Here is a 15,289-nt window from a genome sequence, read left to right as displayed (position 1 = left end):
ACGACCAATAAGGTGAAGACAGCATTTCACAAAATGCACGAGGGAACATGCTTCAGAAGTGGCGAAGTCTCTGCTTTAAATGGCACCACCTTTATTTGTCAGCGAGACAGATCTCTGGGTCCCAGATGGAGAACAGAGTAGTGCATGGAAATGCAGAGCATCACTGATCTCAGGGGATGGCATTATTCAACACCGTCTTTTAAAAGTCCACATTCCCTCCCTCCCCACTTTAGAAAGGAATCGCCGAGTGGCAAAAGGCAAGGCGACGATGCACATCGAGTCAAGCAGCCCGGGCGACTGTTAAGTCATAGTCTGCACTGGTTGCACAAGCTCTTGCGATATTGCTTTAATCGTGTTGTAAAAGCTGGCGGAACCAAATTTCTCAGCTCCTCTCAGCCTCCACCTGGCCGGCTCTACTTGAGCAATCATGTCTTCATCACCTGCAGGCGAGCAGGGCTGCAACAGAGATTTATTAACAGCTGTCAAGCAGCCCCACTCCTCTGAATTCCTATCACGTGCTTAGAATTTAAGAGTGCTGGCTAAGGAACTCCAGAAGGAGAGGGAAGTAGGAGAGGTGGCTGGGAGGAGCCCTGGAAAAGCATCTTGAGACCTAGGCAATCTTGAAGTTCCTGCTGCCGCCACAAAGGGAGGTAATTAGCATTTAGGGCCGCTAGGATACAAGAACTGTTTCTTCAGTCTTGCCCTGAGGCTGTACTAGTTGCTTGTTAGGTGCCAAGTCTTAATGGCAAACCAGTTTTTCACTTATTAGCTGTGGAAGTAGATTGTTATCATGGGAATGTTATGAACTCGCTGCTCTGAACTCGCTTCCAACTTGCCATGGATAATTAATGTTTCTATCCATAGCAACAGGAGTTTTGGGGAGGAACGCATTGAAACCAACCTCATCAGACCAGCTTTGTGGAAGGTAGAATGGTTGCGTCACAGTTTGTGACTTGCAAAGGCAGATTTATCAATGCGCTCTCCATGCTGGTCAGATGAGGGATTGGACCCAAAGTCTGTGTGGCTTTGTGTTTTGTTTCAAACGGTAGCATTTCAAACAATGCCTCCAGTATGACGATGGAGGGCCTGTGACTACAAATCTCATCTTCCTTGACCGTTGGCTGTGCTGGTTGAGGCTGATGGCAGATAGACGGCCGCCATCTGCAGAACTCGACTTTCCCGTGTCTGCTGCAGAAGCACACAAGCAGGGCACATGAGGTCTCCTTCTGTTGTTGTCGTCACCAGTTTGGATACGGCATTCAGAATTAGGCTGCCTCTGCAAATGTGGGTTCTATCTTCCTCAGGGTTGGCAAACCGATGGCCTTCAAATCTTTTTGGATTTGGCTCCCAAGAGCTCCAGCCAACATGGCTAAAGGGAGGTGGTAGCCAACACCTGGAGGCTCACCGATGGGGAAGGCCCTACGCTTGGTTACTTAGTAGTAGCTGCTGATGGGCCTAAAAATAATAAATTAAATTTAATCCATTAGTTTATCTCCTCCCATATTTAACAGGCCATCAGCCCATCCCATGACAGTTAAGTCCATAAATCGATTGTAAGCTCTGTGAATAATGACTTTCTTTGGTCTGCCGTAATAATAATAATAATAATAATAATAATAATAATAATAATTTATTTGTACCCCGCCCATCTGGCTGGGTTTCCCCAGCCACTCTGGGCGGCTTCCAACAAAGATGAAAAATACACTAAAATGTCACATATTAAAAACTTCCCTGAACAGGGCTGCCTTCAGATGTCTTCTGAATGTCAGGTAGTTGTTTATCGCTTTGACATCTGATGGGAGGGCGTTCCACAGGGCGGGCGCCACTACCGAGAAGGCCCTCTGCCTGGTTCCCTGTAACTTGGCCTCTCGCAGTGAGGGAACCGCCAGAAGGCCCTCGGAGCTGGACCTCAGTGTCCGGGCAGAACGATGGGGGTGGAGACGCTCCTTCAGATATACTGGACCGAGGCCATTTAGGGCTTTAAAGGTCAGCACCAACACTTTGAATTGTTCTCGGAAACATACTGGGAGCCAATGTAGGTCTTTCAAGACCGGTGTTATATGGTCTCGGCGGCCGCTCCCAGTCACCAGTCTAGCTGCCGCATTCTGGATTAGTTATAGTTTCCCGGTCACCTTCAAAGGTAGCCCCACGTAGAGCGCATTGCAATAGTCCAAGCGGGAGATAACCAGAGCATGCACCACTCTGGCGAGACAGTCTGCAGGCAGATAGGGTCTCAGCCTACGTACCAGATGGAGCTGGTAAACAGCTGCCCTGGATACAGATTTGACCTGTGCCTCCATGGACAGCTGTGAGTCCAAAATGACTCCCAGGCTGCGCACCTGGTCCTTCAGGGGCACAGTTACCCCATTCAGGACCAGGGAATCCTCCACACCTGCCCGCCTCCTGTCCCCCAAAAACAGTACTTCTGTCTTGTCAGGATTCAACCTCAATCCGCCATCCATCCTCCAACCGCCTCCAGACACTCACGCAGGACCTTCACCGCCTTCACTGGTTCTGATTTAAAAGAGAGGTAGAGCTGGGTATCATCCGCATACTGATGAACACCCAGCCCAAACCTCCTGATGATCTCTCCCAGTGGCTGCATGTAAATGTTGAAAAGCATGGGGGAGAGAACAGAACCCTGAGGCACCCCACAAGTGAGAGCCCAAGGGTCTGAACACTCATCCCCCACCACCACTTTCTGGACACGGCCCAGGAGGAAGGAGCGGAACCACTGTATGACAGTGACCCCAGCTCCCAGCCCCTCAAGATGGTCCAGAAGGATGTTATGGTCGATGGTATCAAACGCCGCTGAGAGATCCAGCAGAACTAGGAAACAGCTCTCACCTTTGTCCCTAGCCTGCCGGACAATCCTCCTGCAATATTTGCCTTTGGCAGGTGACTCCAAGTTGTGGTATTATGGCTTGCCCCAGATGGTCCCGCTTCTCCCCTGTTCAGGTACACATTGCACCAGTTACGTAGCTGACATGCAGGTTGCCCAAGGAGTGCTATTTCTATTCTAGACTCTTTGTGCCCCCCAAATGTTGTTGTTTAGCTTCTATCTGCCCCAGCCAGCATGCCCAATGGTCAGGGAAATATTTGTGCGACCACAGACTTACTTAGCAGAGGTCGCACTAGACATCCCTTTGGAATGAATAGGAGTTATAGAGGATGGCTGGTGCCAAAGTTTCCTGTTGCCCCTTCAGTTTTTCCTCATGGCAGACAGAGCACGGCAATCACATCTTGTCTTGGGGTTTGAAAGCACTTGAAGTCCTACTTGAGAAGGGAAGTTACTGATGTAGGACCTAGGTAGGGTTATTGCCACTGCACATCTCTCGCTACCGCAGAGATTTTCAAGTGTTTGGCAAGACCTTGAGGTTGATTTTAATTTAGTGGAATCCCGATTTGCAACAGCAGGCCCTCTACTAGGATTTCTGTGGCTTTTTGGCAACTGCTAAATGGTGGTCAGAATGTGACCTTTTCAGTAGCATCTCCGTTGTCCTTTGATGGAACTTCCCCCTGAAGAATGCGGAAGGAGCTCTGAGTGCCCTGTTGAACTTAATCCCTAAGGCAGGAACCGCAACACTTCAGGATGATGCTGATGGGCTTCAGCGCCCTTCATCTGGAGCCAGCATGGCCAATGGTCAGGGATGGTGGGAATTGTAGTTCAACCTCTGGAGACACACAGGTACCTCATCCATGCCTGAAAAACTTTAAAGAGGAATTATGGGCAATGGGGAAAATGCAAGTGAGGGGTTCGATCTCCACATTTCTTCTATGAGGTGCTAATGCCTGATTAAATAGCCTTGAGGGAAGCGGGTGGCGCTGTGGCCTAAACCACTGAGCCTCTTGGGCTTGCTGATCGGAAGGTTGGTGGTTCAAATACGCACAACAGAGTGAGCTCCTGTTGCTCTGTCCCAGCACCTGCCAATCTAGCAGTTCGAAAGCACGCCAGTGCAAGTAAACAATTAGGTACAGCTGCTGTGGGAAGGTAAATGGTGTTTCTGTGTGCTCTGGTTTCTGTCATGGTGTCCCATTGCACCACAAGCGGTTTAGTCCTGCTGACCACATGACCCGGAAAGCTGTCTGTAGACAAACACTGGCTCCCTCAGCCTGAAAGCGAGATGAGCGCCACAACCCCATAGCTGCCTTTGACTGGACTTAACCATCCAGGGGTCCTTTACCTTTTTTTTTTTTTTTAACCAAACATCCTTCATCTCCTCAAGAAGGACACCTCCTTGTCCTGATGCCCCTTTTCCCTTCCCCCATGGAGAGCTCTGGGTTTAAACTATGGATCTTGAAGCCATTGGTATAAACTCTTCAGTAAGAATACTCAGAAACTGCGACAGATTTTATCTTCTTTTCCTTTGTGTTGATTCCGCCTTGGCTCCTGATTATAATGTAGGTACCAATGGGGGGCCAAGATGTTATTACCGAAGTCCCCACAGCCCTGAAACGTTTGGCCAAGTACATGGTGCGTGGCTTCTACGGAGCCGAACATGCGCTGGCCCTCGATGTTTTGATCCGCTACGCATGCGTGAAGGAGGACGATTTGCTGCTGCTCCTCAGGTATGAGCGCAAGCAGCTGCGGACCGTCCTGAACACCCTCAAGGCCGATAAACTTGTGAAGCTGCGCATGCGCGTGGAGACAGGCCGCAACGGGAAGAGCGCGAGGCACAATTACTACTACATTAACTACAAGGTGTTGGTGCATGTGGCGAAGTACAAGCTGGATCACATGCGCCGGAAGATTGAGGCAGACGAGCAGCGTTCCACCACCCGATCGTCCTTCAAGTGTCCCGCCTGCTCAAATGCGTACACCGACCTGGAAGTGAATCAATTGTTTGATGCTTTCACAGGTAAACTGCTGCATCTGTGTCGTTTGCTTCTTATCCTTTAGAAAATACGCCGGAACATAAAAATGCACCTCAATTGTAATTGTTTGCGCAGGGAAAGGCCTTAGCTCAGGGGGTATAGAGCATTTGCTTTCCATGCAGAAGTTCCCAATTTCAGTTTCCATCATCTCCAGGGAGGTCTAGGAGAGATTTCTGCCTTCAACCCTGGATAACCATTGCTAGTTAGTGAGAGCCATATTGAGATAGGATCTTATCAAATCATAGTCGGAAGGGACCCTGCAGATCACCTAGTCCAAGCCCAAGTCTAAGCAATGCAGGAATACTGCCGCTGTCCCTTACGGGGGATCGAACCTGCAACCTTGCCATTGTCAGCACCATGCTCTAACCAACAGAGCCATCCCCCATTATGGGTGGAGCAATGGTTTGACTCGGCATAGCTGGCAACCCCATGTTGCAGATCTTTTAAAAGGAGATCTGAAGAGCGAGGGTAGTCTTTGGGTTATTTATATGAATTTATATACCGCTCTATACCCAGGGGCCTCAGGGCAGTTCACAGAATAAAATGAAGATATAAAACCACAAAATATATAATAAGAATAAAATTAAAAAAAACAATAGCACCCCGCCTCAACAACAACAACAACAAACACATTTTAAAAGGGCATAGGATGTAAATCAGATCAGCCAAAGGCCTGGTTAAAAAGGAACATTTTTGCCTGCTGCCTAAAGGTGTGTAATGAAGGCACCAGGCGAACTTCCCTGGGGAGGGCATTCCACAGAAGGGGAGTCACTGCAAAAAAAGGCCCGTTTTTTGTGTTGCCACCCTCTGGACCTCTTGAGGAGGCTGTAACGGGCGCATTGACACTTTTAGGCCCGCTCTCACTTAGATAAATTGCCCCCACCTCACTGAATAACCCTTTACTTGAAGGTTTCTTTTTCCTTTCCTCTTAAATTTCTAGCCCAGAGTATCCTGCGGGGGACCTTTGTGAGGGGATAACTAGTAAGTTGGAGTCTCAGTCAGGTTTTCTTTAAATAAACAATAAAGGTTTATTTAAAGCAAGGTAGTGTATAACGCAAATGGATTAAACTTAGGTTACTTCAAGAATACATTGCGATTTCACTTTAATTCGTCCTCAGTTGTTTTTGTGTTATAGGTTTGGTTCCTTTATATGGTGATACTTTCTTTCAGTTATCCACCCCCTTTAACACTCCTGCTCCTGAGGTACTTTTAAGTAATAGACCAAAGGGCTCTCCACACCCCTTTATTCTTTTCCTTAGAAGAATCTCTCCCTTCGCAACTAGATTGGAGTCCCAAGTAGGCTGTTCTTTTCCAGCTCCTACTTCTCCTGGCTCAACCTCTGCCTCCCAGTAAAATTCCAGTCTCTTCCTCCTACAGGACAGCACACTCCGTCCTTCATCATATGCTCAGAGTGGAAGTTGTTTTTCCAGAACCAACTCTTTCTCCCATTCACTCTTTATACCTCAACCTATCTCCTTACCTATCTCCCAACCTCAAAACCAACCCTCTTCACCAACTCTCTACAAATCCTCTCCTTTTAATCTGTCCTTTCTGGAACCACGGCCAATTCATTAACCATTTGCTGGCAGGGGGGAAAAAGAAAGAAAAAAAAACACTTGTTGATCCAACCGGTCCAGCAAAACCAACTTTCATCACAGAGGCACATGAAGAAAGGCCTCAGAAGATGATCTCAGGGTCTGGGTAGAGGCGGTCCTTGAGGTATTACGGTCCTGATCTGTTTATGTGCTGGACTTTAGATTTCTGCAGCAATCTGCTGAGAGCCTGTGGGCCCTCTAGAAGTTGTTGGACTTCCATTTACCTGAGCCAATGTGGTCCATGACTGGGGAGGGTGAGAACTAGAAATGAACAACATTTGGAGGGGCCACAGGTTCCCCCTCCCATCGCCTCACCTCTGTTTATGTGTCAGGGACATTTCGTTGCACCTACTGCAATACTGAAGTTGAGGAAGATGTGTCTGCGCTGCCCAGACGGGATGCCCAAACTCTGCTGGCCAAATTCAACCAACAGACGGAGCCCATCTTTGAGTTGCTCCGTGAAACGGAAGACATTGTTTTGCCATGTGACCTCCTTGAGCCCCAGCCTACAGAAATACCGGAACTGGCAAGAAGGTAACATGTCGTTAAACTTATCAAGCTCCAAGCGAAAAACTAGCATGAAGTAGAGGTTGATGAGTTGAACAATTTTGGGGTGGGGGTGGAGAACTGTCATGGTTTCCCCAACTAATTTTGTACCTCGGGCTTGCCTTTCTAACTGGAATAGACAGCAGCTCTTCTTTCGTAGCATCGTACCACAAGACTCGGATGATTATATATGGGTGGTTATATATGTGATTGGACTAGGATGGGTGGAACAGTCCGACCCCACTTCTGCAAAGTGGAATGAAATCTGTGTATTTCACCCCAACTCTGGTGTGGTTGTGAAAACCAGAATGGCTTCTACATGGGAAAGCTCTCTACATACGTATTTCCTTTAGGAAATGAGGCACAGCAGAGACTGTGGTGTCTTTATGATATATGGTTTATTTACATACATTTGCGCCCTGAGCCTACGATGGAGGGGTTCACAGCATCAACACCCCGAGGGTCTTGTTTCTCCCATGGCCACAGCCTTGGATTCAAGCCAAAATCAGCCATGACTTCTTATCTGCCCTTCCAGCTTGAAGCTTCCCCCATTCTAGCTTCTAGGTCACATGGCAGTCAACTCTCGCTTTTGTCCTTCTCTCTGTCTAATAGCTGGAGAAGGAGACCATGCATAGGAGCCAACTCCTAGGGACCGGGGTCCCTTTGCCCCACCCCAACCATAAAATATTTGAAGGGGCCGAGCCTCCCTCCAAGTTGATGGGCATTGCCATTCAAATGGTGTGGGGCAGGGATTTCCTGCCCCCACCCCCAATATTTTATTCAAGCTGGCACCATGGCCCCACCCATTTGCTGTCTGGTACAGAGCTGCCTTTCCTTTACTCTCTCTTAATTGCCTGTCCCATGCCACCCTACCCGGAGGCATCAACCTCGTGAGGAAGCCATCCTGAATGATATTTTAACACTTGCTAGGATTATAGAGATTAGAAGTCTGGCACCCACTAGCTCATAACAGTACTCCTTGCCTTTCTTGCACCTTAGGCCACTGTTTAGTACTTGCTGTCACGGTACCAAGCAGAAAATAGCGCCCAGCCCATAATTGCTTCTGTCCCCACAATAAGGAAGAGATGCTGCTAGCCCTGATTCCAGCTGAAGGCAGAACTCTGCCCCATCCCTAGAATAGGGTAGCACCTTTCTGAGCAGAGGAATACTAGGCATGTCTGCTCCCCGGTTAAGTGTGTATAGCAATTGTAGCTACGAAAGGCACAATAATAATTCCTAACGGTGTAGTTTTGAGATGAGGTTGTTAAATTGTGTGGGCAATAGCCTTTTAATTTAGGAATATAAAAGAGATTCACAAAAGACTGTTCTGGCCTCCATTTCTGAGATTCTCTTACGTGACCTTTTATAGCTTTAATCACAAATAAAGCACTTCTTAGATGAAAAAGGCCTTTCAACCTATATCTGGCTTGTCCCTTACAACAGCCCTGCAAAACAGGGTTGCTACGAAGCAGGGCTTTTTTTCAGCCGGAACACACTGGAACTTGGTTCTGGCACCTTTTAGGTTGGTGCCATTGCCATTATAAGAGAACAAGGTGAGTTCATGGTAAGTTCCAGCACCTCTTTTTCTAGAAAAATAGCACTGCTACTAAGCCATACTAGAGTTCTTAACAAGGAGTAGTAAATAAATTGTGTTTCTTTATAATTTGCTGGCTACCTTGAACGAATAAGCTAAAACAATATTCAGGGGGGCAGAAAAGGAGGATCTTGTTCCAATTTAGACCCACCGAAGCCAATGGGACTTAGAATATAATTGTGACATAACCCTATTAAATTGCGGTGTGGGAAAAGTATAACTTTGTCTGAATCAGAGCCGTACACTTAAAATATTCATGTCTATTAAGCAATACGAGAATGTCAGTGACAAGACTAACGTGTACATTTTTAGCTTGGATAAGAATCCATGTTCAAAAACTGAGCTGCCTCGTTGCCCTAAGAAAGGGGCCGCCAGGAGTTATACCAGGAACATGTATGTCCAGAACGTTGTTATTGACATCCAAAAGTCTGGACTTAAGAAGAAAGCAATGGTCAAGGCAGTCAAAGGGCAACCTGTATGGATGACCCAAAGTACCACAAAGGGGACCTCTTCAGCTGTGGCTTCTACTAGTGTCGGTGAGTCCATCTTCCAAGAATATTATTCACACCTGCTGTTAAAAAGTGCTCCATTTCCATGCTGTTTGCACTTCCCCTTTGGAGGTAGCTGAACTATTGCTGTTCCTCTGTCAGTCGATCCCCCTTTCCCTTGCATTTTGGAACAGGGAAGCTGTAGGGCACCACATTTGCTTAGCTAAGGAGTCCCAGATGTTGTCGGTACTGAGAAGGACACTTCGCCCTGGCCAGACTCTGCTCCCCAGTGTTCAAACCAGTTTTCATACCCAACCTCTAAAGCAGCAGTAGCTCTCAAGCAGCATTTGGTTAGATGCAGATACTCGAGAGCAAACAAGAGTCAATGTAGCGGCAAGGTAGACATCACCAAAGCAGTCGTTTGCCATTGGAATTGTGGGCTAGTTGCGTTGTTGTTTTTTAATGCTTACAGCCTGTGGCCACCGCACTATAAATCCTAAAACAAAATAGATGCACAGTGGTACCTCGGGTTACATACGCTTCAGGTTACATATGCTTCAGTTTACAGACTCCACTAACCCAGAAATAGTACCTCGGGTTAAGAACTTTGCTTCAGGATGAGAACAGAAATTGCGTGGCGGCGGCGGCGCAGCAGCAGTGGGAGGCCCCATTAGCTAAAGTGGTGCTTCAGGTTAAGAACAGTTTCAAGTTAAGAACGGACCTCTGGAACGAAATAAGTACGTAACCAGAGGTATCACTGTAAATGATGCAGTTGACCCAGGAGGAAGTTGCAAATGGTCCACAACTAAAAACGATAAGGTTGACTTAACCAGTAGCAGTAGGTGGTCCAGCACAGGTCTTGCTCACCTGCCTTCCCAAGCTGTGTTACAGCCAGTTTTGGAGAGGGACAGGGTGCCGAGTGTGTTGTGGCAAAGGAGGATTGGGTTGGCTCCGTTGCGCTGACCCAGATTTGAGCTGCTTGTGCTTTGCCCTGCTTTCTCTTGGCAAGCAGCAGCAATGAAAAGGCTGGTGAACACCCTGCCTGTGCCAATTGCAATTGGCTGCAACTGCTGCTGTTGCAAGAGGAAAGTGTGAAGACACTTCATGCCGCTGCTTCAAACATCCCATTCCTGGAAAACACCAATAAATTAGTGTCAAGCTACGGTTGCTCAATTGTGAAAGGGGCACACCCAATATGATTATCATTCATCTGAGGAAACTTTAGGGTGCATAGCCAACTGCGGCAAAGTATACAGCTTAAGTTGGCAGAAAATTATATTTACTTGGTCGGCATTTGCTTTCTTTTCTTGACCGCCTTCTCATAAATTACAGGGGTGGTGAATATAGATACATATTAGTCCAATTCCAGAGTAATTGAGTTGCTACGGGTTTTGCCACAGCTAAGGTCTTATTTATAGGAATGATGGTTCACTGAAGCTTGACTTAAAAAGGTAAAGGGACCCCTGACCATTAGGTCCAGTCGTGACTGACTCTGGGGTTGTGGCGCTCATCTCGCTTTATTGGCCGAGGGAGCCAGTGTACAGCTTCCGGGTCATGTGGCCAGCATGACTAAGCCGCTTCTGGCGAACCAGAGCAGCACACGGAAACGCCGTTTACCTTCCCGCCGGAGCGGTACCTATTTATCTACTTGCACTTTGACGTGCTTTCGAACTGCTAGGTTAGCAGGAGCAGGGACTGAGCAACGGGAGCTCACCCCGTTATGGGGATTCAAACCGCCGACCTTCTGATCGGCAAGTCCTAGGCTCTGTGGTTTAACCCACAGCGCCTACTCAACGCTAAATTACTTTTATTAACTAACAAACTGTTCTGATAATAAACCCTGCTTTTACAAACTAAAGCCCGGTTGCTTTGATGTTTCACAGTACTCAGGGGGGTTGCAGAAAAAGATATCCCAATATCTTGAGCTTCTTCCCTTTGAAGGATCAACACACATTTTCAACAAGGGCATTCACCAGCTACGAGATTGGACTTCCATCTGTACCTCTGGGTAGCAGAGCTCTGACCTGCTTCAGAGGCACTCTGTGTCTGCACAATTCAACTTTTCACTGGGGACTTAATAAAATAAATGAAAAACAAAGCACTGCCCGATTCCTTACCCTGTGGAATCTAGAAATGGCTATTACAAACTCTTTCCCCTCCTCTATGTAGCCACTGCAGTCTCTCCAAAGGTGACTAAGTCAGCTTCCTGAGTGTAACCTGACCCCATTAGATCTAGTGCCTTCTGGAACAAGTTTTGCTCTCAATTTGGATGGTAGATTAAACATGGTGAAGAGCTACCTTAACTGTATTTCTTTCCCCCCCCCCTTACTAGAAATGCCTAAGGATGTGGCAGACTCTCCCAAGAAACCTTCCATTAACAATGAAGTACTAAGGACTCTACTCATCCACGAGTCAATCCCTTTCTCTGTTTCGGGAAAGACCCCTTGTTTTGACAAAAATGGACCTCAGCAGTCAGAGAGCGACACCAGTGAGTCCGAGGAAGAGGCCAAACCAACTGCAGTCAACACCACCGGCAGTGGTCTAGAAAAGGATCAGGAGCCAATAGTTCTAAATCCGACCGTAATTGTGGCTGGACGGCCACACTTATACAGCGAAGTGAGTGAAAAGCCAGAGCTGGTTTCATTTATGACAGATGAAGAGCGAGATGCCTACATTAAAGTTGGGCAGGAGGTGTTCCACTCTGTCTTTGAGTAAGCACATGAATCAGGTTGATGGCTTGCACGAACCCTTTTGTGCAAATGGAGGTGAAAAGGCGAAAACCTACTGTGCTTTTTGTTTAAGAATGGCATTTGAGATGTCCATTATAACAGTCTATTTGTTTTCTGTTGGAAGATTAACTATCTAAAAGTCAAGCGAGGTTGAGTCTATTATTTTGAAACGAGGAGTGTTTACTTTTGCATTTTTGTTAAAAAAAAGAGAGTTGTAAATCCAAATTGTGTGACTTGTAAGAGGATATATATAATGTGCCTTGCAAGCTTAAGGTTGGAATCCTTTTTAATTCTCAAGGAAACCTACTAAGCAAAAATAGAGTTATGTCCAGAAAACCTCCAACATGGCGATTGTCCAGTTAGCAAGTTAGTTTTTTTGGTTTTTTTAAAGCACATCAAAGTTGCCTTCTCTCTGCAATGAAGAGATCAAGACTCTCTTTGAGTTGTAGCCATTAGATGCTGAGATGCTGTGCTTGGCTATGGCTTAGGGGGTTGGGAGAGCAAAAAATGCTGATGGAAAGTGGCCTTTATGGAGTCCTGTGATAGCTACTAGCTGTGGTTCCAAGGAAATTCACTGTCTCCTAAATGGCTATCAGTTGAGCAAGAGATTCTGCCATTTGCTCTAATAACTAAAAAACAGGTCAGACATCAACTGCCCTGCAAGAAGGCACAGAGGCTAAGATAATATCAGGGCCTACCCAATTGAACTGAGTGCCACTGTCCCCCTGCCCAGCCCAGTGACCAGTTTATGTTTTACATCGTCTACTTGATTTGATATTTAGAAATTGTAAGCTGTCCTGGGGGCCTTGACAGAAAGGTAGTTATAAATGCTCTGTATGCAAGCATGTCTGTCTAGGTCTGTATGTATTTGAATAAGCAGAAAGGAAAGGATATACTGTAGAATAAACTCCACAGCCCACATTAATTGGCAAGTTGTTGTGTTTTTTTAAGCAACTCTCCAGTAATACCTTTGAGGATTTTGTGAAACATGTAGTGTTGGCCTAACATTTTGCACTGAAGTATCAAACAGCATCTTCACAAGCTTACATACTTTGATATAAATATATCAATTTATTTTTATTAAATATTTTCTTGATTTACAAAAGTGCATGCCTTGTCGTCTTCAGGTTGTACGGTCTTTCTTACAAATCAGCTATGTTTGTTGTGAGACCTTAGTGCTGGGTACAGTATAAGGTTGGGGAAGGGGGAATGGTGAGACCTATATTTTTTTGCAGTGTACGTGTGGGGCTTTGTGTAAGCGTCAACTGGGTAGGTTCTCTTTCTCTTTATTACATTTCCTTGGAAGTAAGAGGTATTGGGGGGCAGGGTGTGGTTGGCTGTCTGCATTGGGGTTTGTTTACATATGGGGGGAGATTGTTGGGTCAGGTCAGCCATATTTATTCATATGCTGTCGGTGGATTCGTCTTGTTGGGCTGTGTATATGTTAAGAGGGCAGCCATATTGGGGTGAAGATATCCTATTTGTCGCCATGTCAGTTTATTGGCTAGCTTTTCTAGTAAGGCTGTTTCCCGTATAATTTGATACCATTGGTCCAGGTTTACTCCTGACAGGTCACTCCAGTGTCTGGCTATGAGGCTTCTGAGAGTAGGTGGGTTATAATCTCTGTATGAGTGGAGTTATTATGAATTTGAAATATGTTCAGTAGGGCCAGTTCTGGGGTGACTTCTAATACCTGTTGAGTTATTTCGCTATCTCTTGTAGGACTGCTGTCCAGAATGGTTGGATTTTAGGGCATTTCCACCACATGTGGAGGTATGTGCTTATACAGGTGCAGCCTCTCCCAACATCTTGGTGAGGTTCTTGGGCGTATTAGTTTGTTTCTGTGGTGTAGGAACCGCCTGTGAGTTTCAGAGTAAGTTCTTTTCTTTTCGCTGATATGGATTTAAAGGGAGGTTTAGACCACATTCTAGTCCATTGGGTAGGTTTAATTTCATAGCCTCTGTCTTGCTCCCATTGTTCTTTACGTCAAAGTGGTTTGTGGTATTTTGTGGATACCATCCCTTTGCTGTGTCCCTCAGCTGTCAGGAGGTGGTTTTTGAAGGTGACAAAGGGTCTAGTGGCTGACAAGCTTACATACTTAAGACCAATACCGTAAAAGGTTTTGCTACACCAACTGAGCATCAGTTCCTATTTACATTTTTCTAAATCTATCCCCAGCTGGCGTCATATTTTTATATGGTAGGCTAATCCCTGGAAAATGTATAATTAATGCTGGATTACTGGTTATATATTATTGTATATTATTATGAGAGTGCACTGGGAACACGCCTACTGGATTAATTAAAGAGACAGCAGTCATCCCCCAAGGCTGGAAGCTCTTTTGGGGACTTTGATCCTCCACATTTCTCACACTTTAAGGTATAAGTCTACTCTTGAAAAATATCCACAGCAGGGGTTGCTGATGTGGCATCTTCAGGGATATATGAACCCACAGGGGCCCCTCCCAATGCTGGAATTAGGCTTGACAGCAGCATTCTGATGTAGTACAATACTGTGGTAGGTGTGTAGCATCCATAAGTCTATTGCTTTTCCTACTAACCTGCCCACACTGTATTTGTTAAAGGTGACTGTAGTTCACTATTTAGAAAACAAGGTTTTCCCATACCCCCGTGTCGCTGCCTTGATATTTTCTCCCTCTGAAGTGCTACTGCGTTATCAGTGGAAGATGAAGCCAGGGTTAACATTGCATTGGTGCAGAAAAGCAAACTCTAAATTGTTAAGTCTGTTTCCTAAGAGTGGCTAACACTAAAATGGCACCTTTTTTTGTTTGCAAATAGGGCTTCCGTATAGAACAAATGGCGGCTTAAGGTAAATTTCGACCAACAGAACTTTTCCACCATAGCCTTACAAGATGAAAGCCGTATGTGCTAGAATTCACGCTTCTTTTAACAGTGCTGAGATTCTTCCCTATATTTAATGTGCACAATAATACAGTGGAACCTCGGTTCTTGAACCACTCCGTTCCTGAACATTGAAAACCTAGAAGTGTTCCAGTTTTTGAACATTCCTCGGAACCCAAACATCTGACACGGCTTCCAATCTGCAAAAAGCCTAGCTGTCAGCCAATCAGAAGCCACGCCTCGGAATTCAAACATTTCACAAGACGGAAGTCCTTCCGGAACAGATTACATTCAACGTCCGAGGTCCCACTGTAGTGAAAAACCTACATACTGGGTTTCAAATAACAGCGGCAATGAACTTGTCTCTTTGTGCCCTTCATGACTACTTTTACCTAGTTGAAATGTGTCCTTGAACTGTGACAATTCGTCTTGCTTTGATGGAGATATATAGAAACGTCTCAACTTTTGTTTGGTTGAAACAGTCACATCTATTGCTCCACTTTGGGCTCCCGGTCTTGCCCATCATGAACATGCAGCCCATGAGGCAACATGGCCCCTGCACTGAAAAAAAGCTGACACCACCACCAAATCCTCCTGTTCT

The 15,289-nt window shown here is 46.1% G+C and overlaps 1 protein-coding gene across 2 annotated transcripts; it reads left to right on the top strand.

Moving 5' to 3' along the window:
* The first annotated feature begins 254 nt into the window (after window positions 1-254).
* LOC309540882 (general transcription factor IIE subunit 1-like) lies at window positions 255-12,752 on the top strand. Of its 2 annotated transcripts, XM_082238260.1 has the most exons (5): window positions 255-650; window positions 4,406-4,859; window positions 6,803-7,004; window positions 8,923-9,146; window positions 11,431-12,752. In XM_082238260.1, the coding sequence occupies exons 2-5, from the start codon at window positions 4,412-4,414 to the stop codon at window positions 11,811-11,813; spliced, it is 1,257 nt and encodes a 418-aa protein (XP_082094386.1). In that variant the 5' UTR covers window positions 255-650; window positions 4,406-4,411; the 3' UTR covers window positions 11,814-12,752. The 2 variants fall into 2 exon arrangements, with proteins under 2 accessions (XP_082094386.1, XP_082094385.1); XM_082238259.1 differs by lacking the exon at window positions 255-650 and having other exon boundaries at window positions 3,861-4,859.
* The last annotated feature ends 2,537 nt before the right edge of the window (window positions 12,753-15,289 follow it).

Source organism: Podarcis vaucheri (assembly GCF_965113315.1).
Source record: "Podarcis vaucheri genome assembly, chromosome: 9".
Lineage (NCBI taxonomy): Eukaryota > Metazoa > Chordata > Lepidosauria > Squamata > Lacertidae > Podarcis > Podarcis vaucheri.
The sequence above is the reverse complement of the archived record's forward strand: the minus strand, read 5'-3'. Positions and strand labels throughout refer to the sequence as shown.

Bases quoted from the DNA above. Each gene is read 5' to 3' on its own strand.
- LOC309540882 (XM_082238260.1), top strand. From the start codon at position 4,412: ATGGGGGGCCAAGATGTTATTACCGAAGTCCCCACAGCCCTGAAACGT. The intron at 4,860-6,802 runs GTAAACTGCTGC...TTTATGTGTCAG, and splicing joins ATTGTTTGATGCTTTCACAG to GGACATTTCGTTGCACCTAC. The intron at 9,147-11,430 runs GTGAGTCCATCT...CCCCCTTACTAG, and splicing joins TGTGGCTTCTACTAGTGTCG to AAATGCCTAAGGATGTGGCA.